Here is a 27508-nt window from a genome sequence, read left to right on the forward strand (position 1 = left end):
CAATGTGCTAGTTATCGCCCTATTAGCCTCCTGTGTGTGGACTACAAAATATTAACATCTATTTTGGCTACTAGAATACAAAAATACATCAAGAAATTAATAAAACCAGATCAGACGAGATTTATTTTAGGTCGGAAAGGGACAAATTATATAAGGAGAGTATTAAACCTGAAGTCACTCATGGTAAAGGGTACCCAAACGTCAATGCTTCTCAGCTTAGATGCTGAGAAAGCATTTCATCGGGTGGACTGGCAATTTTTAGAACAAACATTAAGGGAGATGGGCTTTAGTGAAAAATTTATCTTTTGGTTTCGGCTGTTGTATAAAAATCCCAAATCAAGGGTTAGAGTTAATGGACATTGCTCTGATTTTTTTTCTATAGAGAGGGGTGTAAGACAGGGTGACTCTCTCTCACCTATTCTCTTTGCTCTCAGTATAGAGCCTTTAGCTGAGGCAATACGACAAGATATCCAGATTGAGGGAGTTGAGGATGGTGGGGGGAGAGTCCATAAAATTTCTCTTTTTGCGGATGATGTCCTGCTCTTTATAAAACATCCTCTTACTTCAATACCTCGATTAATGCAAAATTTAAAAGAGTATGAAGACATTTCTGGATACAAAATTAATCAAAATAAATCAGAGGCAATGATGATAACAGGAATATGGCCTAAACAATTAAATGATATGGTTTCATTTCACTGGTCTAAACAAGGTTTTAGGTATTTGGGGATTATTATCACACTTGAAACTACAAGACTTTTTGAGGCAAAGTATAAGAAGTTATTTGATCAAATAAGGAGGGATCTAACTCGTTGGGAAGTTCTTCCATTATCTTTGTTTGGTAGAGTTGAGACTATAAGGATGAACTTGCTTCCACGTTTTTTATATTTATTTCAGTCACTACCCATAAAAATTCCAATTTCTACTTTTAAGATGATAGACAAATTAATTTCTCAATTTATATGGCAACATAAAAGACCTAGAATTAGACTTAAGACACTTCATTTGGCTAAAAATAAAGGAGGTTTGGCTTTGCCAAATATAAAGTTATATTACTGGGCAGCTCAATTAGCAGCAATTGTGACTTGGATAAGTGGGAATGAGGAAGTAAAGTGGACTCAAATAGAGCAAGGGGAAGTTAAAGGTGTACAATTGCATGCCCTACCCTTTACGGATCCAAAACATGTAAAAAAAATGAAGATTGAAAATGAATGGATAGAATATACAATAAAGGTATGGGTAGAAGTAAAGAAAATGCTTAAGGATGTTGGAACAATCTCACGAGCTATGCCCATAGTGGGTAATGTAGATTTTCCACTTTCAATGTGGGACCATGGTCTCAAGAAATGGGCGGTTAAAGGCCTTTTTATTTTAGACCAGCTTTTTGAAGAAACACACTTGAAGTCCTTTACACGACTTCAAGAACAATTTGATCTTCCCTTAAGTGATTTTTACAGATATTTGCAAATCAGACATTATATTACAAACCATAAAGAAAAAGAAAGAATTCGCAAAATCCCAAATGGCATAGAACAATATTTTATTACATATATCGAAAAAGGTTTCCCTGTTGGTAGACATGTTTCTCATCTTTATAAAAGATTGTTAATAGGTATGGGTGGAAACACCTACAATATTAAGGAAAAGTGGGAAAAAGAAGCCAATATAGAGATAGAAGATGAGTTGTGGGATAAACTTTGTTATAAGTGCCACAAGGGAATTAACAGCCAACAGTGGAAGGAATTTGACTGGAAACTTAAAATACGGTATTTTCAGACTCCTTTGGTTATTTCAAAGTTTATAAAAGATCAATCTTCAACTGTATGCTGGAGAAAATGTGGTAAAACAGGTAACCATACACACATATTCTGGGATTGTCCAGTAATCCTTGAGTATTGGAAAAATATTAAAGAAGAAATGGAGAAAGTTGTAAAAAGAGAAGTTCCATTAACTGTGCAGTCTTGCTTACTGGGGGTTGTATCAAGTGATGTTTTCAGTGCTGAACAAAGATATATTATACGTGTGTTATTATTAATTGCTAAGAAAAACATAACTGCTAACTGGAAGTCTGTGAAATCACCAAGTGTAATTGAATGGAAACATAGATTAAAACAGATTTACATGATGGAAAAAATGACTGCATCATTACAACTGAAAACAGACCTTTTCAATCAGAGTTGGTACATGGTTAAAGAATACCTAGATTTATAAATTGGAAAAAATGTGTGCTGTTTTTTGATTTTTTTTTTTTTTACTTTATATTATTATATGGTTGTATAGTATTATTATTATTATTATTATTTTTGTTTTTATGTATTTATTTATTGCCTCAGATAATGTATGTGTTGTTTTTGTGGTGTAAAAGAAAAAAATATATAAATAAAAAGTTAAAAAAAAAAAAAAAAAACGGCTGAATTCGTTGCAGCAAGCGCTCAGCGCGCCTCCATCCTCCCTCTCTCGTTGTGTGCAGCGCCTCAACAGCGCGCGCCCCCGGACCCCTCCCCTCTCTTTGCTGAGTCTGCGCGCCTCTCTGAAAAGTATTTAACTCTGTGTTCCTCCGTGTACTTTCTCTTTTTCGCGTAAACGTCAACAGTCACGGATGATACTGACAGAGAAGACGGTGGCTGATCAAGTTCATCATGAGAGTGACTTAACAAAAGGTTAGCAGTAGTGTTTCCCACATATACCCGTTCTGATGTGAGTCTGCCATGTTTCCATCCACATGTTTTTATCCAAATTAAGTGATATCGAATGAAAAATGCCTTATGGAAACAGTAGAATTCGACTGAATTTCATGAATATCTCATCAGATTTTATCTTGATCGATATATGGCTTATGCGATAAACGCTGATGGAAACGTTATTTGCCGAATAAATAATGCTTTGCGATTAAGGTTTAGGTCATTTATTCAAGTTCAATGCTGCTGGATGCACTATCATTAAGCGCAGGACCACGCTGAAGCCATTTACGGTGGATTTAATAATTTCCTCAACAAAAATGTAGCGTAATATTGGTGGGTAAAGGTTTTTTAATGTATAACTAAATATTACTAAGTCTTAAATACATAATTTAGACAGAGGATATAGACTAATTTTGGCATTAATGTAAAGAAAGTGGCGAAGCAAATCCCACGGAACCTTTATCTTAATTGCGTTATTTCCAAATAACCATCTCATTCAGAATGTATTATCCTTATTTAATTCATTAAGAAATAATTGTTTTTATTGGCATGTTGGCCTATTTATAATGTATTGCATATGCCTATTTAGAACGAGATGTTACGATGTTACAGAATACAGATGACTTATTTTTTTCTTTGTTTCAACTTCCAAGTGACGTGTATCCCAGTTAGTCATGAATAAATAATGTTAAAACCTGTTTAAATTACTCATTCTTGATAAAAGCTGTTTGCGTGCGCACATTTAAATAATGTCTGGCTGTAAACAGGTTCGGCCTTTTAAAAAGATGTCAATCTAAATGTGATTTCGGGTTCGGGCTGCATTCTGTTGGGCTCCGGTCATTTCGGCCCGATTACAGCTCTATTTTAGATAGCAAAAATCTAAGAAATGCCATAAATTAGGAACTCGCAAAGGAAATGTCCAACAATGGTTATGACAAGACGTGGAACGTCCTCCGGAGTAAATGGAAGGCGCTCAAACAGCGATACATGTTTAAAAAAAAGAGAGTTCTCTCGCAACGGTGCCGGAGGAAAAATAAAAGCAAATTCGACCTTGATGAGATGGATCCTCAGGCATTTACATGCATCTGCATCATCATAGCAATTTGATGTTAACGTCATTTTCTTCACTCTAAAAATGGCTGGGTTATTTTTTAACCCAAAATGCTGGGTTGAGTCTGTTGGGTTGTTTTGCTGGGTTATTTTTTAACATTTTAAACACTTTTTGGGTAGTTTCAGTTTTGTAGGTGTTGGGTTAAAACTGCTGGGTTATTATGTTGGGTTGTTTGAAGAGGCTCATGTGCTTCGTGCCCTTGATGTTTGAATGTGCTCAGCAACGGTTGTCGTGAAAGGTCACAGGAAGCAGTTGTTTCAAGGTAAGTTTATGTTTTTGTGAACATTTCATGAATATAAACAAGATTATAACATTTTGCGAGACAGCAACGTGTTAATTTATACAGACTAAGACGACGGGTGTAATTTGGAGGAATGGCGACTGTTACCTCAGATCGCCATTTACACAAATTGACTCGAACAATCGTTCTAAGATGTTTGATATGGCATATTAATAAAATTAATAAAATCGGTGTTACAAAATCCCCATCACACGGTTGATTACGTTAACTCATGACAATTTCTGTAAGCCTTTAACAAAGCGAGTCAAAACCGGTAACGAGTCGACCTCCGCAACCCCCACTTCGGCTTCATGTGTCACACACGCGCACAGTTTTCCCTTTCCCAGCTTAACAAGCAATAGCGATGCTGTTAAATTAAATTTAGCGACAAACGAGTTGCTTTCTTGTCATTCGATATGTAAAGACAGACCACGAGGCGAGAGCACGTTAACCGGCGCGGCGGAGGATCACGGAGGCTCGGCTCGAGCCGGCGTCTACTCTGTCACTGAGGCATGGACAAGCTACAAGCAGCACATTCACTTCACAGTCGGTACGGCAGGTAACGCGTCGATAAATGAAAACAAAACAGCGTTTCCAAGAACCGGTGTCTTGTATATTGCTTGTTCCTCTCTTTTAAAATGAAACAATAATTTAAGTGTATGGACATGAACTTGAAAATATAAACGTATTTGTCACCAAGACGGAGGCTGCGTGGAAGTGACTATCGGTTAACAAACATGTATATGTGTTAAATGAAATTAGATGTGTTATTGAGTCGTATTTAGTTACTATTTTATATTCATTTCATAATATTTTTGGGTCTCCTGTGATTTCAAATTTATATTGACCAACCCCTCTGATCTGTGGCTGATACTGTAACAGAGATGTGATGTTTTTTGCAGAGATTAGATGTGATGTTGTTTTCCAATTCTTTTTCTAGAGTGTGCAGAGTTTTTACGTCCATCCATTGATGAGGCTAGCAAGACCTTCATACAACTTCAGCCAGTAAGTATAACATTTAATAATTCCTATTTAAAATGTATTGGGAATGTCTTAATTATCTGCTACATTTTAGTTCTGCAGCACTTTATAGTCAGATCATCCTATTTGTCAGTCTGTGTGGTTTACAGCCTTTGTTGTTGGCACAACAGTTAAAGGAGTGTAACACCAAAGTCTTATGCAAACTGACAACAGGCCATTGCATTTTTTTTTTAAATCCCACACGTGGTGGTAATGCAGCCAGGGATGCAAAAGAAAGCCTTATCATTTTAATAAAATGTATAATTCACTTGGCCCACATGGTTTTCTGAATACTTAAATCTGATAATTCAGTTCAGACCACTAAACGTTTTTTCCTCTTTTGTAGATTGCAACAAATGTGGTGGAATTTCTTCTCTGGACAGAATCCTCGAAACCCTTTCCTTTCGTCCTGGCCATGGGAAACATGCAGCAGATATCTCAATCTTTTTTCTCAACCAGTCTCTCTGAATACGGAAGTGACTTAAACTGCAATTCGGCCAAGATGGCGACGGCACGGACCGCCTACTTTAAGCTTCAAAAATGCTCTTCACATACCAATGGGTGACGTCACAGACACTACTTGCATATTTTTTACAGTCTCTGGTTTAAAGGCATTTTAAGTGCTTGAAAATAAATACCCCAGGCAATGTGCTTCTATGGGAATTCCTGTAGTCTGTCATTTTCCAAATGGATGAGTCCTCTCCTGTTCGATTCCTTTGTACATCTTTGTTCGCGACGAGTAACTTTAATAAATGAAGTATTCTTAGTAAAATACATTCCATTCTGTGAAACTTAAAACATTTGTTCTGTAAAAAACTTTACACATCTATGAATGATTTTACTTTTCAATTAACAATTACATTGTTTCTTTTCTTACACTGCTGTAGTTTTGTTTATGTACATTTCAGTATTTCATTTATATACTGTAAAATTAAAAATTCTGTCTTAAATTCAAACGAATTGATTCAACCTGTTACATTGTTACTTCAATGTGCATAATTTATGATATTTTATAAATATATTTATACTTGGGTCAGTAAGCAGTCATTTAAATGATTTTGCAACTTCCAACTGTAAAAATGTAAGAGTTTGTAGTTATTTTGCAGTCAAATAAACATTTATTTGCTGTTAACAATGGTCTTGATTTACAATAAAGCACATGATAAAAATAACCCAGCAAGAATAACCCAAAACCCAGAATATTAATCCCATAAATGGTTAAAATGACTACATGTTGGGTTTTCTCAACAACCCAACCTGCTGGGTTAAAATGTGTTACCCAACGTGCTGGGTTACTTTATGTTTCGAAGGAAATCTGGCAGAAAATTGGCGAGCATGGATTCAAAAGTTTGATCTGTATCTCATTGCAACTGGCATCGTGGAAAAGAGCGAGAAAGTGAAGTGTGCAACATTTCTTCACGTGGCTGGTGATGACGCCATAAAGGTATTTAATACCATGGAATTTGATGATGATGATGTGGATGATTTAAAAGTGCTCAAAGACAAGTTTAAAGAGTACTGTGAGCAGAGGAAGAATGTTACATATCTGAGGCATATGTTTTTCACGAGGACACAGGGTTTGAACGAGACAATTGATGCCTACGTTACAGATTTGAAAAATAAAGCAAAGGACTGTGCGTTTGGACAATTAACTGATGAGTTGATTAAAGATCGAATTGTCTGTGACGTTAATAATGACACTGTGAGAGCTAGGCTTCTCAGGGAAACTGATTTGGACCTAGAAAAGGCTGTGAATATCTGTCGTGCTAACGAAGTAACACAAAGCCACATGAAAGTGTTGCAAGAAGCAGCAGAAGTATGTGTGAATAAAATTACGAGAACAAAATCCACTTTCAGACAAGCTAAAGTTAAGCAGAAAGGAAAAGATGAAGACGAATGCACAAGATGTGGATATACACATGAGCCAAGGAAGTGCCCAGCATATTGAAAATATGTAATGAGTGCTCATGGAAGACTCATTTTAGCCGCATGTGCAAAACGCCAAAACACAAAGGCAAGTCTAGAAAGTTTGAGAAGAATGTTCACGACATAGGACAAGAGGAAATGTTTATGGGTACAATTGAGATTAGACAACAAGAACAAACCACTAAGAAACAGAAGGTACAAATGAATACTGTCTATACAGCTGGAAATGAGAAATGGACTCAAGAATTCAAAATAAATAACTGTGTACTTACCTTTAAGCTAGACACAGAAGCTGAGTGTAACGTGTTGTCATATAAAGACTTTGAAAAAATCACTAACAAGGACACGCCATTGATGAAGTCGAACTGCACATTAGTTACTTATTCTGGCCACACGATGGAGCCAAAGGGTAAGGCCATGCTTAAATGTGGTTACAAAGAGAATGAGTTTGGGCTAGAATTCCAAATAGTAAATGAAAACTCACCAGCTGTCCTAGGCAGAGAAGCATGCTCAAAATTAGTACTGATTAAAAGAGTTTATAAAGTAGACAATAAGGATCACAGTGACATACTGAGTGAATACAAAGATGTGTTTACTGGATTAGGATGTGTTTCAGGACTGCACCATATACAGCTGAATCCAGATGTTGCTCCAGTCATACATGCACCACGAAAAATACCTGTAGCATTAAAAGGAAAGGTTAAAAGTGGAACTCAAAAGGATGGAGGATCTTGGAGTTATCGTGAAGCAAACCGAGCCCACTGATTGGGTTAACAGTATGGTGACTGTGGTAAAGCCTAAGAAACTGAGGATTTGCATTGATCCACAAGATCTTAATAAAGCTATAAAGAGAGAACACTACCCATTACGCACAATTGAAGAAATAGTATCTGAAATGCCAAATGCCAAAGTATTTTCAGTACTTGATGCTAATCATGGATTTTGGCAAGTTCAACTGGATAAAGAGAGCTCCAAGCTATGCACTTTTAATACTCCTTTTGGTAGATATCATTTTTTAAGACTTCCATTTGGCATAGTATCAGCTCCAGAAGTGTTTCAAAAATGCATTACACAAAGACTAGAAGACTTGGAAGGAGTTGTGAACATACATAGTGGATGAAATTCTGGTGTGGGGTGAGGACGTGGAACAGCATGACAGGAGACTGAGACAACTGCTAGACAGAATAAGAAGCATTAATTTAAAGCTGAACAAAGACAAATGTAAGATCAGGATGACTGAAGTCAGCTACGTTGGACATATTCTGACTGCAGATGGGGTGAGGCCAGATCCAGAGAAAGTCCGTGCAATACAGAACATGCCAGAGCCAGTGGACAAGGCTGCACTAATGAGGTTGTTAGGCCTGCTACAGTATCTGGCCAAGTTTGTTCCACATCTATCAGATGTCAATGCTCCTCTCAGGAAACTTCTAGAAAGTGAGGTAGCTTGGCATTGGGAATTAGAGCAACAGAAGAGCTTTTATAGACTGAAATTACTTGTGAGTGAATTTCCAGTACTGAAGTTTTTTGATGTAAACAAAGAGGTAACATTGTCTGTGGATGCTAGTGCGGAAAGCCTGGGAGCAGTGTTACTGCAAGAAGGACATCCGGTGGCATACGGCTCAAGGTCACTTACTGAGTGTCAAAAACGATATGCACAAACAGAGAAAGAGCTTTTGGCAATCGTGTACGGCTGTGAAAAATTTCATCAGTACATCTATGGTAAGGCAGTTCGAGTGGAGTCTGATCATAAACCCTAGAAAAAAATGTTTAAATAGACTCTCCACAAAACTCCTCCAAGACTTGCGAATGCTGATGAGATTGCAGCTTTATGATTTCCGTGTCAGCTTTAGCCCTGGTAAAGAGTTGTATATAGCAGACACATTGAGCCGAGCATACTTAAAAGAACAAACTGAGTCACTCCTGGAAGATGAGTTGCAAGTACTTTCTTTAGCAGTATTTTTGCCAATCTCAAAAGAGAAGCTTCATACTTTCAAAACTGCAACAGTAGCATATGAAGAGTTAAAGACAGTTATGGAATTAGTTCAGTCAGGATGGCCTGCTGACATAAGAAAAGTTTCAGCAAAAATAAAAAAATACTGGACTTTCAGAGAAGAACTTACCTGTTCTGATGGCTTACTCTTTAAGAACTGGCGACTTGTAGTCCCACAAAGCTTGAGAGCTGATATGCTAGCAAGAGTTCATGAATCTCATCTAGGTGTTGTTAAGTGTAAGTAGAGGGCAAGAGATGTCATGTTCTGGCCCAGCATGGCAAGCCAAATTGAAGATGTAGTGTTGAAGTGTCCTGTCTGTAATACTTTTAGACGTAGTAACACCAAAGAACCACTCATTTGCCATGACATTCCAGACAGAGCATGGGCGAAAGTGGGAGTAGACCTGTTTCACTTTAACCAAGGTGAATATTTACTGTATGTGGATTACTTTTCAAAATTTCCAGAGATTGTCAAACTCGCACAAATAACAAGCAAGTATGTTGTGACTGCTCTCAAATCCATCTTTGCGAGACATGGAATTCCAGACGAAGTGGTGTCGGACAATGGCCCTCAATTCGAACGTTTGCAGAAAATTGGGAGTTTGTACATTCCACATCTAGTCCTGGATTTCTGCAGTCAAATGGACAACGTGAGCGAACAATTCAGACAGTAAAGAACCTGTTAAAAAAACCACAGGGGAGTCAGAGAGATCCTTATATTGCTTTATTGGAATACAGGAATACACCTCTGGATGGTGTGAAATTGTCTCTGGCACAGTTGCTTATGGGTCGAAGACTGAAAACAAAACTGCCTACATCAGCACACCTGTTGAAACCACAACTTCATGGCAATGTGCATAAGAGCATTAAAGGCAGGCAGTTAAAGCAAAAACATTATTTTGATAGTGGAGCAAAACAGTTACCACTTCTAACAGATGGAGAGAAAGTGAGATGAAAAGTAAAAAATACCTGGCAACCAGCAGTTGTACTGAGGAGTCATGAAAAACCTAGATTATATGTGATTCAAACGCCTGATGGAAACACCTTCAGGAGAAACAAGCGGTGTTTGCTAAAAACTGGAGAAATGACTTTTCCACTCTCTCTAGATCTGGATGACTGTCCTACAGTAAACAGTGAATCTGCAGAAAGTGAGATTCCATTGCAATCACCTGTGCGGTCACCTGTGAAAAGTCCTCTAACACCAACTGGACTTAAGGAAGGACAATTTAAAAGATCGCGATGTGGTAGACTGATAAAACATTGTAGATAGATGTATAAAGAGTTTCTTTGTTGTTTGTTTGATTATAACTTCAATAGAGTTTTAAGTTATAGTCTGATTTTGAGTGTACTTTTGTGTGGAAAGTCAGCGAAGTGCAATTTGGGATATCTTCAGTTAAATCATAGTAATATGTTTGTTATCTTGCTTGGTAAGTTATGTATGTTAAAGGGGGAGATGTGATGTATAGTAATGTGCATAAATACTCCTTACCTGTCGGAGGTGCTAGAGTGGAGTGGCACCTGAGCTGTAACTAACAGAGTAAGAACTTGAAGTAAACGCTAGTGTCACGTTGATCTAAGTCTCTGTGATTTATTATTATCACCTGTCATTTATTACAGATGGAAACTTAGGTGTCCGAGCTCTCTCCCTACCTATGATGCGGCATGCCCATGCACGTGTTCTGCAGCAACCCTGTATTCTCTCATATTTCTGAATTTGCAACAAATTGTCTGCGCTATACAATGGCCCTCATTTATCAAAAGTGCGTACACCAAATTTCCAGCGTACACCTTGCGTACCCCCAAAACCACGGTGACTTTGAGATTTATCAATATGGACGTTGGCGTACGGCACGCTCAAATCCTACGCCAGCTCAGGAGGTGGTGTATGCACATTTTGAGTTAGTGCAGAAATGCCCAAACACTTCCTAACACCACAAAACCCACTGACAAACTAAAATATATGATATATTACCCACTGTAAAAAAAAAACATAGTAATTATAAACTTCAGTGTTTATTTTTATGCAACAATGTTCAATGTTTAATGTGTGAGACTTTACCAAAGCATTTGATTTGTATGCATATGTATTCCTTCAGTTGAGAGCCTGTGCGCTTTACCTGATGTTTCAGAGCGAGCATGTGAACGGAGCTTAGTGGGAGCGGAGCGTTGAGCGATGCGGTAATATTACCATCAAAGCGCCTTTCCGAAAATTCCGCTCCCTCAGCACTGCTTGTTGAACCCAGAACGCCCTTTGATAATTTGCTAGTTCGAGAATCTGTAAAAACATCTAGCAATAAGTTAAGCAATTCAAGCCTTATACATAAATTTAAAGTAAAAATCAAAGTTAAGATTGAGCAGGAAGAAAAAATCGAAAGGGACTGCGGAGAGACTGTAAAGAGTTAGCAAATATTCATCCTGGAATCTGAAGCGGCACATTGCAAGAAAGCACAAGGATGTGCTACGAAAACATGGTAATGCAATAAAAGGTAAGCTAGTTACATACCATTCAATGATAAATAAATACAGATGAGGTAAGGTAAAATGCTTGTGTTGAATGGAGCCATACATCCGATCATGATGACATGCAGACAAAATTATGGCCACGAATGATCTTTTATGCTACATTATGGACACTTCTTTTTCTTATTTAGTCTAAAGTATGGCCATAAATTTAGAATTTGTTCCCAATATTCAACAGTTTGTTCCTTGGAATTAATTATTATAATATTTCGTAATTACTATTACTATTATTATAACTTCAAATTATGAATTAGCTTAGTAAAACATGTGGATGTCGTGGAAACAAATTGTTAATTTGAATTATATCCGGAGCTCCGTATCAAACTGGATCTAAGATACAGCTAACAAACAACTGTATGTAAATACAGAACAACACGCTACAAAAGTTACTACATAATTTTAAAATATTATTTAAAAAAAATTAACTGAACCATTAAGCAGACATAGAATTTAGATGTAGGCAACAGTAAATAATGATAATAATAAATCATTATTCTTCTAAATATCAATATTAATAATAAAAATAATAAGAAGAATATTACAAATTGTCATCCAATTATTAATGTGTCTTTAATCCCACTCTTTAAACTCCCAAATGAAACAATTTTGTTTCTTTTCACTTCCCCGGTTTCTCTTCTTTGCCGTCTTTTGTGTGTCAATGGCGTAAAATAAGGGGGGGAGGGGGAGAGTTGAATTTATATGGGCTTGTAATTCTAATGACGATCGTTTTCAGCCGCGGCATTTATGAAGGGAAGGTATTGCGTACACCTGAATATCAATGGTACGCACAGTTTCATAAATCAGGCGGTGAGAGGAGTGTAAGCATAATCTTACGCCAACATATACGCCCGTTTCTACGCAAGAATGATAAATGAGGGCCAATAAAACTACCACTCGTATTTCAAATAAAAAAGCGCTCATAACACAACAACACTGATGAGAAGAGCAACATCAGTACAGCCTCTGTAAACGTAAACGTATGATGATTTTTTCAGACAAGGTCGCGTTTTTAGCAGCAGTTAAAGAAAGAGCTGATTGGATTAAAAGTTACTGAGTCGTGGGTCGTTACTGGGTCCTGTTTAGTCACTACTTTATAGACAACAGAACAGAAACTATGTAAAAATAGCATCCTAGTTGTGTTAAAATGCAATATAATGTGACGGATAAAAGAGTAAAACACGACGCAATGACGTCACATATATGCTAATCAGCGTGTGACGTCATCACCGCCACAGTATCTCAAAATCCTGTGGGAAACACTGCCGTCTTAGCTTTTATTGGTAAGGGACTGTACAAAAGGCTGTTTGACCCACATGTAAAGCAAGCCTCAGGTCTTTTTAGGTATGACGCAGTAATCTTTGCAACTCCTGGATTCATTTGTAACCAAAGCAATCAGAAGCACCATTCACTTCTATAGTATTCTTTTATCCTACTATGGAAGTCAATGGTGCTTCCGGTCAGTTTGATTACAGACATTCTTCAAAATATCTTTATGTGTTTATCAGAACCCATCAGCAATCATCAAGAGAAATTAGGGGCAGCTGAGCTAAATTGCAGATATTGATGCAAATTACCTGAATATGTATAATGTAAATATAATATTGCAGTTTTCTTTTTTCATACATTTGCAAAAGTTTCTAAAATTCAGTTTTTACTTTGTCATGGGGTATGTATTGTAGATTTATGAAGAAAATATAAACAATCACTGCATGAAAAGTGGGATTTTCGTCCTCGTAAGCGCCTGTAGGCTCCCGAAAATCTCCCTTTTTTTCGGCAGCTTTACTCAATTTACAGGCAGCGAGCGTCGCCTTCGTCTGTGCCACAAATTGTCGTAAACGAACCATGACGTAGGTGGAGAGCCCCGCGGGGTGCGATGCCTCTAATTAGCATATGAATGGCAGCGAAACCTCTCCTGGCCAGGTGGAGCGTCTCTGACCTAATTAGCATGTGAACAGCAGCAAAACTAGAGTAACGGCCCACTTGAATGTACTCACTCAGCATTGGCTGAAGCCACTACTGTTAAACAAGTAAAATCCCCCGTGAATGGTTGGTAGATCACTGCAAACCAATCACAAGGGATTTTTCTTGTTTAAAAGTAGTGGCTTCAGCCAATACTGAGTGAGTAAATTCAAGTCGGGCCGTTACTCTAAAGAGGGGGGTTATTGGGCACCCTGGCTCATTATAAATGTAAACCCCAATAATAATAATATTAAAAATATATAATTTATGTTATAATAATTGATTATATATTAATGTCATTGTGCTACAGACCATCAAGGAATATAAGAGAAAACAAAGAGCTTGATTTATAAACACACAGTTCTTTATTCAAAGAAAGAGGTTTATTTATAAACACACAGCTGTTCATTCAAAAGAAAGAGCTTTAATTAGAAACACACAACTATGTACAAAGCAGCATAATGTCTCTTATGTTGTCCTCTAAACACGTCAAAAAGTGCCCAAGACATTCGGGAAAGACCCTAAAAATCGTCACTTTTGCAGGTGTATATATCTATGATTGCGCACTTCCAAATGTCCATCGCATCCTCAGCCAGCACAATTCGTCTCGCTTCCAGCAACTGTAATGCAATCAATAAAGACAATAAGTGACCTGAAAAACACTCACATTGACAAAAAACTGATCTAATATAATAAATCGTACCCTTTTTCTTCTGGATCGACTCCGAGCTAAACTTTTCGCAGTTTCCTAAAGCGATGCGAGTTCAGGTTGCTTGTATCTGAAGCTCCGGCGTACCGGCTCATAATACGTCTTACGGGCGGCTGGAAAACAATTAAATGAGACTGGTATTAATAAAAAAAGAGTCACGGTACAATTAACCAAGGAATGAGGAAAAACATTAGAAGTAATACTTACAAACAATGTCGTCAATCTCAGCAGTTAAATATGGACTTGCTGAAATAGCCCCGAGGAAATAGGAGGTCACGGCTTCGTTATGAGGCGACGTTAGTCTGTGAAAACAAAATGTGCGGGTTTAAGCTCGGATCTATTAACGTATCTATGTCCTTATACAAGAATAAAGACATATTCTTTCAAACGTAACGTCATGTTACCCTTGCTCTGGTTCATAGCGCCGGCAGTGTGCCTCAGAGACGCCGTACAGCCTCCTAAAAATTACAAGACAAATAACACCTCTACGTTATAAAACACACAGCTTCGGCTACTTAATAATATGCTTATACATAAAATTATTCTTACCGCAATCTTGGGATTGTGCACCCGTCTTCTCGGAGATACAAACACCAAACGTCTGTTATTATATGCTCGTCTTTTCTTTCTCTGCTGTATGAGTCATGGCCATAACCACGCACGTGATTGGACGAAGGCGAGAAGCTCGTCGGGCTCCTCTAATCACATGTGAGGTTACTGTTATGAGGAAACTCTCTTGAGACGTGCGTGCATGCGTATGATATAAGGCTTGTTCGAAGAACCGAAAGCCGGATGACGTCGAAGTACTGCGAGAATGATTCAAGAAATCATATTTCGTCTCCCTCTCGCGATACTTTGACGTCACCCGACTGTCGATTCTTGCGGTGCCGCATGAAGGCGAACAAGTCTATAAACAAGCGCGGTGTGCTGGAACGACCTCGGCGCTTCTGTGAACATTGCAACATTAAACTGTGTTATACACAATATTTTGACCACAGAAAGCGCTATTTCAAAAATGGAGTTTGGGAGAAAAAATCCAAAAGGGCTACGTCAGATAACGTACACAGCCTGAGTCATGAACCCGCTGTGGGTGATGTACCCCGAAAGATAACTTTACTGGAGAGATTGGTGGAAGTGAAATGCAATCCGAGGACCCAGCAAAAGAAGTGATTGAAGAATTTGAAGAAATGCACCCAGCGAATATCAGTTCAGACAACGGTGAGCATAATTACATATTTTTTTATATTAGCTTGGCTTGGTTTACATATGTTATCATTTTAAACAATACTAAAACATATCAACAAGTAAAATAAAAGTTAAACAAAAACGTTTTGAGTATTCTATATCAAAAAGTAGCCCTCCAGCATGTTTTATCTATTGTGGTAGCCCTTGCTGTTATTGTAATAGTAATTTGTTGTTGTTGTAATAGTAATTTATAATTAAATAGGAATATCGCGTCATAATGCATAACGGTATCTTCTGTTTGTTGTTGTTTTTCAGACGAAACAGCAGATGACCAAAGCATTCATCTTTTCCTGGACTCCAGTGATTCAGAGTCAGGGCAAGATGATGAAGACATCTCCTGTTGTGTGGTAAGCATGAAATAACCTTTGGATATACTAGTATAAAGTCAATACATGCTAATCCAGAGCTGAAATGGGAAAACCTAACATGTTTCACTCACATGATTGTTTTCCACTCTCAAATTTCTGTTAGTTAACTAATGAAAGCAACTAAAGTATAAACACACTTTATAAAGTATAAAAAATTCATAAAATGAAGTTGAAGTGGATGAAGTTCTCACAAAGTACTTAACTGGTTCATTGCACTAAAGCTAGCTGTTTGAGATTCACATGATCTTTTCCAACTACAGTTTTAAAATCTTTTCATACTCAAATGGCCATATTGATAAGAAATGACCATATTAACGATGGGCTTTTCAATCTCTACTGGTGGTGCTGTTTATGTGCATTACGTGTGTTTTAAATATGTCCTTTATATTTCCATAGGATGACTTTGTGGATGAAGAAGGGGAAATCCTTGCTGAGGAGCAGAGTGAAGCCTATCCTCATATACAAGATGGGGAGGGGCATGGAAGAGATCAGGCCAGAAGTGAAAAACCAGAACACTTGTTGATGATGAACCTTTTGGCCATGATGAAATTGACTGGTATCCTCCGTGACGACTTCTTACAGTATGTGGTTTGTCCAAAATGTATGACAGTGTACATGCTTACTGAAACCTATGAGCTCAGACGGGATGGTACAAAGGTTTGCAGGACTTGTGGTCATATCCCATTCTACAATCACCCAAAGCAGAGGTCTGCATTAAGGAAGAAATGTGGCTCTGCCTTGTTAAGAAAGGCTACATATTCGAGCGGTGAAGAGTATGTCCATCCAATACATTCCTACTGTTACAAGAGTGTTGTGCAGTCTCTGGGAGGACTTGTTAAAAGACCTGGATTTGAAGAGAAATTGGAAGAATGGCCAAAGCTGGAAATGCCAAAGGGTGTGTTAGGAGATGTATATGATGGACAAGTATGGCAGGATACCAGTATGTGAATTCGATAAACTGTAGTCATGCCACTATGCACAGTATTTGAGCTGTGATGTAATTGCACAAGTTTCCTTGCTTCATTCCCATCTGGACAGACATTTTGTTGTTTGACATGTTGTTTGCATAGAATGCAAAAATTGAGCCTGATTAAAACTCTGTTAAAACAATTAAAATTGTTGAAATGAATTATTTTGTGTATCTTTTTTTTACATAACATTGGTTATTGCTAATGACATACAGAGTAATTAATCTACACTGTGCGCCTGGACAAATTGAATCTACTTAAAGGGATAGTTCACTTTAAAATGAAAATTCTGTCATCATTTACTCATCAAAAAAATGTGAGCAAACTGGTTGCCATAAATGACAGTTCACTAAACAAGCGAATTAATATTAAGCCACTTACATTTTAGACGCAATGTTGACTGTTTTTGTTGTATCAGCAGCGAAAATAGTGAAAGATATCAGCAGAACCATAACGTGTCAGTCTCACTGCAGCAGCACTCAATCGTGTCTTAACGTTAAGCGGTGGCGCGCTTAGCAAACAACCAAACATATCCGCGCTCACTATTGACAAACCAATCAAATACGTTTAAAATATATTTTTTTTTAAATCAGACCAAAAACATTTTTATTTTTATTCAGGAGTTATATATGTACAAAACAATAACTTTTAATTAATAACAGTGGCCTATTGATAAAAACATGGAGCTGGTGAACAGGTGAAGGGAGACCGCAGGTTCGTCCAGGGCGGGCACTGGTGACTCACAGGGCGGGCCCGGCCCCCTAAAGCCCGCCCATGGCGCCGGGACTGACTAAAACAAGTATATTTAACTTAAAATTTCTAATAATTACAATATCATTCAGAAAGTGCATTACACTTCATTTTAAGTTGATTTTGAATTACTCTGTCCAACATCTCTGCTTAGTTAACAGAATTTAAAGATTTTCTATTTTAAATGAATTTATAATAATATTTCTCTTAGTGTTATAAATGGTATTGTAACACAAACAACACAAAGTCAGTCATTGAATAAACTTGATTCTCCACTGAAACACACAAAACTGTGTTTTTGACAACAATTGTCAGTACTGTGGAGAAAAATACTAAACAATGTGCTGTTTATGTCAATAAACACTGATCACCTGAATGGTGACTTTCAGTTACAAAAATGGTAATTTATCATTTCCAACTAAACAACATGAATAATATAAGAGCATAAACCTCTATGACATTTTAACAAATATTTAAGTAGTTAAAGTTCTTATCAGTTCTTAATTCTGTAAAAAAGCTTAAATATTCATAATATTCAGGGACAAACGATTACGGGTATTCCTTACAACATGTACTGATAAAGTTCATTCACTTGAATGTTTTAGTTTAATTAATTTTATACGCTTAAAAGTTAAATGAACTAAGATTTTTTAAGTGTATGTCCAAAACTCAAAATATTAAGTGATATTTACATCATTAAGACAATATCTGGGTTAACAGTGTAGCATAGGCCTACATACATAAAAATAAATAGATTCAAGCTAAAATTTAAGAGTCTGTAATTTGGCTATACTAATACCAGAGATTTTCTTAAAATGAAGTTACCACCTCTCTGAATGTCACCTGAGTAAAACTCCCCCAGCTGCTACCCTGATTTGCATTTGTACAGCTCACAGCATGTTCATTTACATGTTAAAGCCTCCCCTAGAATTAGGGGAAGGGGGGACAACTGCCAAGCAAGGCCCACGTCAATTTCTGACAATTTATGGCAGTTTTCGGCATTGCCTGCAAATTGTCATGGGCAGTCGTAAACTTGGAGTTTCACGTCAATCTACAGTGCCACATTCTGACGAAAATTCCACTTTTCATGCAGTGAATTACAGTAACATGCAACCACCTTAAAATTTAAATGTGAAAGGGGTCTACCCTGTCATGAATGCACTGTAGGTGATCTTGATTGAAGCTTATTGTCACCTTTGTAAACACAACAGCTTTCTATCTTCATCAGATGGCTATGCTATGTTTCTAGACAGACCATTAAACAACACGCATCTTGCCCTGATGTGCAATAACAAGTTTGGGCTAAAAATGCATCATTTTTTGAAAATGAAATAACTTTTTTTCCCTCTTCAGATGCTGTCATCAGGTTTTAAGTACAGTATGAGCCAGAATGGAAGGGTGTTGGTGGCCATAAGAAGACTGTGAGCTAAACCAACAGCAAAATTCATATTTGCAGTTTTTCTAGATTTTTTTTTTCTATTCAGATGAATAAAATTACTTGTAAATATTATTTTGTTTTCATATTTTATGTTTTCATTCTGTATTTGGAATATTCCACTTCTGCACTACTAACTGGAAACCTAACTGTTAGAAAGAATTTGTTTTTATCTATAAAATATCAATTTTAACAGATGCTTTCATGTTTATTTAGAAAGGGTAGGCACATGCCAAACTTTACCTACTTTAGGTGTTTAGTTTTATGGATGGGGTTGTACTTTAGGTAATGAGCAGCAAGTTGCATTCTTGTAATAATTACACTAAAAACATGATATGTACAGCAAATCATTTGGTGAGTATTGCAATGTAAAGTAAAAATCTATATTTAGTGTTAAAAAGTGTGTCGCGATATCAACCTTGATTTACCTATGTTGAAAGTGTGACGTTGCTCAAGACTTTTGAAGTTTAACACATTCGCGTAGTATGTGATACTTTGTGCAAGCATGTACAATTGTTTAATAAAATATACTCATGGCAGCAATGAACTTATTTGACAATGCAATTAAAACTCCTGTTTTAGTTGTGATATGTCTTTCAAAGCAAGAATGTGAATGAAGCACAATAGACAATATACACTGAGACATTGGCTGAAGCAACACAAAGCAAGTCCGCTATATGTGGTTACTCAGATCAGAAATGACTGAAATAACTGGAACAAAGTTACCCTCAAAGAAGCAAAGTTTTATGTGTGTAGTGCATTTTAAATGGTACAGTTTTTGCAAAGATATGGGATTTCGGGAGTATTCAAAGGCTTTGAGCAACCTCTCTAGATATTGTAGGAACAATTTAAAAAAATTGCAGAGTGTGTTTTTATTGATATACTAACAAATTTGAACATAGGGGTGGGCGATAAACCGGTATGATAGTAATTACCGGTATTGTGTCACGCCATGATATGGATTTTGCAAAACCGGCGTTACATATTTTAAATTCTATTTTTGCACTTATCAGGGTTCCCGCGGGGTGTTAAAAAACTAACCTTCAGAAAGTTATATCTAAGGCCTTAAAACGCCCAGATCTTCATCCTAGGACTTAAATGTAACTTTCTGAATGCCCCCTTTAAGACCCCGCGGGAGTTTACCCAAGTCTTAAAAGTCAAACCTCCGTTCCCGAGATGCGCTGTCCACAGAAACACAAAACGAAAAGCTCCGATCGCACTTCAATCCATTTTAATCATCTTTTTTTTAAGAGGATGCACCTTATAGTGCACGCAAATCCTGCCAAAGGCTATTTCATGTGTTGTGATCTGTATACAGCGAGTTTAGCGAAAAACAAGCCCGTGGCTTACCTAAGCATTACCACGTTTTGAGAGGCTGAACGAGAGGCCCAACTTCAAACAATCCAATCAGATCTCGATGGACAAATTCAAATCCAGCCCTGCCTTATTTCATTTCAGAAGCAATCACTACTTCCGTTTCATGGCGACTTTAATAAAGTAACTGCAAATCAGTGTTGAAGTTAATTAATGAAATTAGAGTCTAACCCTATATAAGAAAGCTCCGTCAAATGCTTGACACAGTGCAATGGCTTATCTTGCATTATTGGAAGACTTGGCAAATCATACATTCCGCCGGGAGCACGTTTTCAAAGATCGCGCCGATGATGCTGGTTATGCGGCTGTCCAAGGAAAGTTCTGTCATTGTCTGTCCTCCTACAGTTGCACTGATTTCACGTCGGTGTGCTGTGACACGTTTTTTTTCTGATAATTTAATGTCAGACCACTTTTTTATTTCTAGAAGTGTACTCATACCCAACGGAATTAAACTCACTGGTAACATGTTCCTATGCAGGTTTGTTTTCTTTTGTTAGTCATTCCTCCCGCACTAAGTGAACCAAACAGAATGTGTTATTTATTTTATTTTATTTTAATTTAATTTATTTTGATTTAACCTCATCCACCAGTAACTCAATTTCTGTGTCTGTTAATGAGGGAAAAAGCACAACCACGTGACTTTTAACGGGAGGTGTTGTCACCATATATGGTTCATTGGAGGCGTTTCGGAATGTAAATGACCATGAACGTGCACGAGCATGGTGCTTAAGAAAACATGAAATTTATCATCAAGGATCACTTACTGATGTGCGTACGAACCACGTGTGCACGTTTGATAAATCACGATTTGTTTGTACTTACGCACATATTAAATTTCATTCGTAGGTCAAAATATAGAAAATTTTCTACGCAATGTTGATAAATGAGGCCCCAGGTGTTTTTAAATTTTCTGCCATTTTCTCACTCCCTTTAACTTCTGAGACATTGGCTGAATGGCCGTATATGGCAGACAACTGGACAGTGACAAACTACAGCAGCGGCGGAGGAGGTCGTTTTTACGCACACAGAGGGATTTGATGGTTTTTTAAAATATCAATAGGAGAGATCGAAATATCGATACACTATCGATAAAGCTAACTACCACGATAGTTAGCTGTATTAATCTTTTTGCACAACCCTAGTGTGTTTTTTAATCGAAAAAAAACTTTCCAAAACTTGAATGAACCCTGCCGTTGTGCATTCGGCACAAAAATACTCTGTAACACGCCAAACTGCTTTTTTAAAACGTTGCCTACGTTTAGCATGAGGAAACTCTTAAACTGTGTTAATAAGTCATGCATGAAATATCATTGATCCACCCCTTTAACAAGAATTAATGAAAGCTGAAAATAAGGCTGCACAATTTATTGGAAAATAATCGAAACCGAAATTCAGAAACTGTAACCGACCTTATTTTATCATGCCGGTTATTTTTTTAATCCAGTTAATAATTTCCCTTTAAAACCTAATATACCACGTGTGAGGTTACGTGGCTCTGCCCCATCCAATCAGTAGCATAGAGACACATGGAGGAGAACTCAAACACTGTGTTAACTGAGCAGATCATCTAGTGCTAAAAGAAACCTAGTACTCCGCCATGTGCGGGTACCTGTGACAAATCTACGGAATGCGCGATCGAGTTTTTACCGCAAATTTGCATGACGCGTAAAAGTTTTATGTCACCATGCGCTCAGTTGAATCTACCGATGGGTCTACGCAGCCCACCGTAAAGTCAACACATAATGCTAAGTTCACACTACATGATTTTAAGCCAGATTTAAGCCCGATTTGCAAGTCGTTCGGTCGCCGACAGGTCGGGGTGTGATCGGGTGCAAATCGCGGGGGATTAGCGGGTCGATCGACGTTCGCGAATCTGTTGGTATGAAAGAGCCAACAACGCATCAAAGACGCTCGCAGACGCCTCACAGACGCGTCGCCGACACCAGAAAAATATCTAGCATGCTAGATATCTGGAGCTGTCGCGCGACTCACCCTCCTGTGATGTCACGAGCTACAGCCAATCCGACCAGGGGTTGAGGTCCACGGAAAGATGAGTAGCATGTCACAGTTATGAATGCCTGTATGACGTTTCACATATATGTACAACAACTGCGCTGAGAAAAAGAAACGGTGGAGAAAAATAGCAAACGCTGTAAATCAGCCAGGTGAGCAAATGTTATTATTACATTATCTAAATGTTATAGGGTAAAATGTAAATTAATTGGTCATATTTCCATATAAATAAATATTATCCTAATCCTATTTTTGGGATATGTCTGTAAAACATTATAAAGTGTATAATTATGTTTACTGTAATTATGTTTATTGTTATATATTGTGTATTAAAGGATATTCAGCTACATTACAATCTGCCTTTTGTACCAGTCGAAAGAGCTTAAACCAAGGAATAAATTCTCATATTTAGTTTGAATAAACAAATAAAATAAATGAAAGTGTGAATGTAAATATTAACTGAAAACAATCCATTTCTTTATTGATTTTAGACTTTACTGTTGCACAAGTGGACTCACAAACAACTATATACATCAACTTCATTTGGAAACCATGGCTTTGGAATTGAGGGATATAGAAGACCCAGTTCTCTTATCACATCTCAAAAGAAGCATAATGGTGATGATATTCAATGCCAAGGAGACTGACAGAAGCGGATCAATGTTGTCACCTGAACAACCTACCCTATGCATATATCATACATGACATGTGCGGTCCCGATGTGTTTTTGTTTACAAACTATTGACTTTACTATGTATTACATTTATCAATAAGGTGATTGAACTTGTTAAAGGGTTTAGATTGAATTTCCCAGTGCTGTTTTATGAAATAAATGGTCTATTGGAAAGTAATACATTTAATGCAACAAAGTATAAAAGTATAAAAACCATTGAGTCATATTTTACAAAAACAGGCAATATGAATAGTGCTTTAGTGCAATGTAGTACATTTGAATGTATGTGAACAGACAAATATATACATTGTTAGAACACATGCAGTGCGCCACATTAACACAATTAAACGTTACAAAACTCCCTATGTACAGCCTTTAATGGCTGGGTGATATATAAATATCGTAATATAATTGTGTGTGATTGGCTGTTAGATTAATCCACATTGAGTAAAAATGCCCAGAGCTTATCATCACAATCGCCATAAATTTTATCATGATCAGATATGTTGATGTTTAATCGCCCTAGTATAGAAACATTGTTATTGTTCTGTGAATAATGAGTGTGGATCAAGAAATAAAGTTAGTATAAGGCACTTAATTGCTCATGCAGATTGCCTTTGTTACATTCCTGCACCTTTTGATTTGTATGCAATTAAAATTAATTGAATAATAACAACAATAAACAGAATACTTAAAACAATGAATAAGTGAACCACGTGTGTGTTCTTTACAAATACAGGACTTTAGAACACACAAGAAAACGAATGTCCTAAACTGACAACAACTGGCTTTAATCTGCTGTTTGCAGGGATAACTCTACATCAGTTCCTTTTAAAATGTGATGAACTTGCCAATAAACACTACTCGCTGATGAGACAAAGTAGTCCCGCATCAGATTGCGTTGCACTTTTGCTGTTGCCATACAATTGCGATGTGAGGTGTATTTTATCGGTTGTAAAGCACACATCCCATGATTCTTCCACTGCCCATCATCCATGTTGTGGTCAGCAGTCTGCTACAGCTGGAGTGGTAGCAAGTACCCCAAAGCAATAACTGCCACTTCCTTTCGAAGTCCATGGCTATTGTATGCCACTCTCCTTCCATTGATGGTGTCTAAAACAATAGGACACACCAAATGTCAGTGATTAAATTATTATATATTCAATACTACAGTTTACAATGGATTTATTTGCATAGTTATATGCAGAACAAAGTTGGATAGTCATGCTTTTGTGAGTCAAACACCTTGGGTCTCATTTACAAAACTGTGTGCATAGGATCCTTACTAAAAGTCTACCTATGCACAAAAGCCAAAATGGCATATGCCAAAAAATATGAAGACAGACAAAGCAATGTTCCCTTTCTGAAAGTGTGGGTACATGAATTATCTTCAGGTCCCACCATGCAAACCCATTCTCCCATTACGTTTTTTTTATAGATCACAACCTTTGCGTGGGAACTGGCGTACGCATGTTTCCAGACCTGTTTTGTGCGCACGCATGGTTTATAAATAAGACCCCCTCTTACTTAATCCATATAAATAAGTATAAAGATAAACTAAACAACATGTAGAATAACAAATATTACAATATTAGGTTTTGAAGTAATTCTATATTTATTGCTGTGTTAGTTAACACAATTCATGTTTCTACACAAAATACTTTAATATACACAGTGTAAGCTCAGATAAAATTATGAAATTAATGTATACAGGTATGTATAGACATAAAAATAGAATTACTTATGCTTTTCAGAACTATATCCCTGTTTCTAATAATACTTTTTACTAAAATACTTTATTAAAAGACAGTCAACTGCTGATGTCCACAATGTAATGGGTGTTCTTTTTTTAAAATGAAGTAGTAGATTTTATATATATATATATATATATATATATATATATATATATATATATATATATATATATATATATATATATATATATATATATATATATATATATATATATATTTATATTTTGTAATAACCCTACCTTCAAGAAATCGTCCTTTATAACCTGGTACAGAGCAGAACATCCAAAACTATTTGTGAGATGGTGCTGGTCTCCCATCCTGGACTTGAACCTGAGGAACTTAAACGTGTCACCTGCATGACACAAAAAAGTTCAAAAACATACCCAGACAGAAAAAACGTTATGACAACATTCAGTTCATATTCGTTTGAAATGAAATCACACAAACCTGTTGCATAGAATCGCAGGGTCAAAGACAAACGCTCTCCAAATCATGTTTTGCGAAGCCTGTCCTATTCTATTTGAACGATAATTAAATCAAGAAACACAGCTTTTAAGCACAGTAGACAACACTTTGATATTTTAAATGTGATCATAGCCAAACATAAGCATGCAGCTATATTTCCTATATAAACAAGCTGTACTCACCTCAAATCTTTAATCCCTGCTGTCCGCGTGTGGTTCTGATCCACCTCTCCACATCACATCTCTATAATTTCTTTCTTTTGCGGCTTTGCATTGCGCAAACGGTTTGCAGCACTTATTTCTGTCTGAAGTCTATATATACAAACAAAAGTTTTGCGCGTCGTCTTGTTTCTTCTTCTGTGGGTTTTTACCGGCGCACGTGTTGTTTCGCGTCATTTCCGGTTTGTTTTATCGCGTGAATTTTCTTGACAGAACGTTAGGTAATAGAGTTGTTCTCAACTCGTGTAGTGCGTTACCTCCTGTTGTGGGGCATTCACGTTGTGTCGTGTGGTGTGAACTGCTCAACAACGTGAACACCCCTGATTTCACAGAGAGCAAGTCATGTAGTGTGAACCGCACAGTTTGGACCTACGTTTCAAAGTCATGTAGTCTGTACGAGCCTTAACTCACAACCGCAAAAAGACGCACCCACGCATGTTTAATTAGACATGGCAATCTTTGGTTCATAACTTCCTATTCTGAAACTTATCAATTGTGGATAATGATATGTGCAGCAACTGCATATGATTAAGTCTATTTTGTATTTTTCAGTAATGCAGTTATTTTGGGGGGAAAATGTGAATAATTCCATTGCAGGCTGATTTAAGGTGTGCCATTTTCGGCTCCTCAAATTTTTAGTCAGGGGGTACAGTGTTGAGCCTGAATGACTAGACTTAAAAAAAAATATTAAGTTATTTATTTTCTACTTTTTTTTAGGAAACTTGCAGTTTACAGTAAACTAAAATGTGATGCTTGAATGTGTGCTTTGATTTCAGTTTAAGTCAAAATGTTCAATAAATAAACTTAACACTCAATTCTTTTAAATCACAGAGATAACAACAAATGCCCTTTCAATAAAAAATATATCCCACCTTTAATATCTGAGCATATTTACAATAAAACCCTTGCCAGTGAACTATGAGGCAAAATAATAATAATAAATCACTCATTAATTGTAATTGATGTCAAATGTTAAATTAACCCGAGGTTTTGATTTTAGGTCAAATTGTTCACCCTAGCTGAAAAACTATTTTTGTCCATTGTTTGTTCATGTTAGTTAATGCATTATGTTTACTAATGCAACCTTACTGTAAGGTGTTACCCATATAATAGTTAAGTATTTTAAAAGCAGATTGTACTTTAACATTTACTGTACTGCACCATAACCTCTCATTGTAAAAAAAAAGTAGTATGGATGGATTTCAATATTTTAATGTGTGTTTTTCCTCATACTCACAGTGTGAATACTCCTCTTCTCCAGGCATTTTTCCATCTCTCTGGTGGATGTGGTGGGAGACCCCAAAAACCACAACCGGGTGGGCTACTTATTCACTTATGCACTGCTGTGTGTAAATCTATTCACATATGCATTCAGCCATGAATGTAGTGACAAACCATTGAGATGTCTTATCAGAAAAGAATCTTGCTACTTTATTTAGCATGATGTCAAAGACATGCTGCTAAGATGCACACGTCTTTTTCTCAGGTTAGAGCTTTCATATCTGAAACAGATCAAAATAGAAAGTGGGCTCTTAAAAACTGTTCTATTATTATGATCAATTCAGGTGTGTTCTTTAGGATTTAGCTATTAACTAACTAATATTGAACTATTATTGCCTTTATTTTTACTTGTTTAAATGTGTTTTTATGGTTATAAGCACTGTTGCATTCTCAAAGCAGTGGTAACATTTTTGTAAAATTTCATGTTAACTCACATATGAAAATGTAACCATGCCTGTGAAATCCAGGCTAAAATCTCATAATATAATTATGAAATTATGAGGATTAAAGTTTAATTTCATTCTTTGACATTGACCCAATCCATATAAAATTTAGCAATGTTATATTTTCACATAATGTTTTTTACATGTCTTTTTTTGTAGAAAACAGCAAATCAGTAAATTGCTTTAGCCGGTTTTTCACATGTAACGTTAGGGCCACAAATGTAACTTAATGTTCTTTGTGTGTTGCAGTAAGCTAGAAAGTAACGCGATGACTGGTAGGTAACTTAAACACAGTCCGTCAAATTACAGCTTAAATAACAATTAC

The 27508-nt window shown here is 36.8% G+C and overlaps 2 protein-coding genes across 5 annotated transcripts in view; one reads left to right on the plus strand and one right to left on the minus strand.

Moving 5' to 3' along the window:
• The window catches only part of hdx (highly divergent homeobox), a 285160-nt gene that overhangs the window by 256819 nt on the left and 833 nt on the right, over positions 1-27508 (minus strand). For all 4 annotated transcript variants that reach the window (XM_055177696.2, XM_055177695.2, XM_055177697.2 and 1 more), the window contains exon 2: positions 26697-26961. In XM_055177696.2, coding sequence (XP_055033671.2) covers positions 26697-26732 — 36 coding nt within the window. In that variant the 5' untranslated portion in view covers positions 26733-26961. The remainder of the gene's footprint in view (positions 1-26696; positions 26962-27508) is intronic.
• On the plus strand, positions 15088-16757 carry LOC129422026 (uncharacterized). The gene is made up of 3 exons (XM_055177698.2): positions 15088-15414; positions 15697-15788; positions 16206-16757. The coding sequence occupies exons 1-3, from the start codon at positions 15336-15338 to the stop codon at positions 16755-16757; spliced, it is 723 nt and encodes a 240-aa protein (XP_055033673.2). The 5' UTR covers positions 15088-15335.

Source organism: Misgurnus anguillicaudatus, chromosome 16 (genome assembly GCF_027580225.2).
Source record: "Misgurnus anguillicaudatus chromosome 16, ASM2758022v2, whole genome shotgun sequence".
Lineage (NCBI taxonomy): Eukaryota > Metazoa > Chordata > Actinopteri > Cypriniformes > Cobitidae > Misgurnus > Misgurnus anguillicaudatus.

Excerpts from the sequence above, each read along its gene's own strand:
- LOC129422026 (XM_055177698.2), top strand. The coding sequence starts at position 15,336 with ATGCAATCCGAGGACCCAGCAAAAGAAGTGATTGAAGAATTTGAAGAA. Across the intron at positions 15,415-15,696 it reads GAATATCAGTTCAGACAACG|ACGAAACAGCAGATGACCAA; the intron begins GTGAGCATAATT and ends GTTGTTTTTCAG. Across the intron at positions 15,789-16,205 it reads AAGACATCTCCTGTTGTGTG|GATGACTTTGTGGATGAAGA; the intron begins GTAAGCATGAAA and ends ATATTTCCATAG.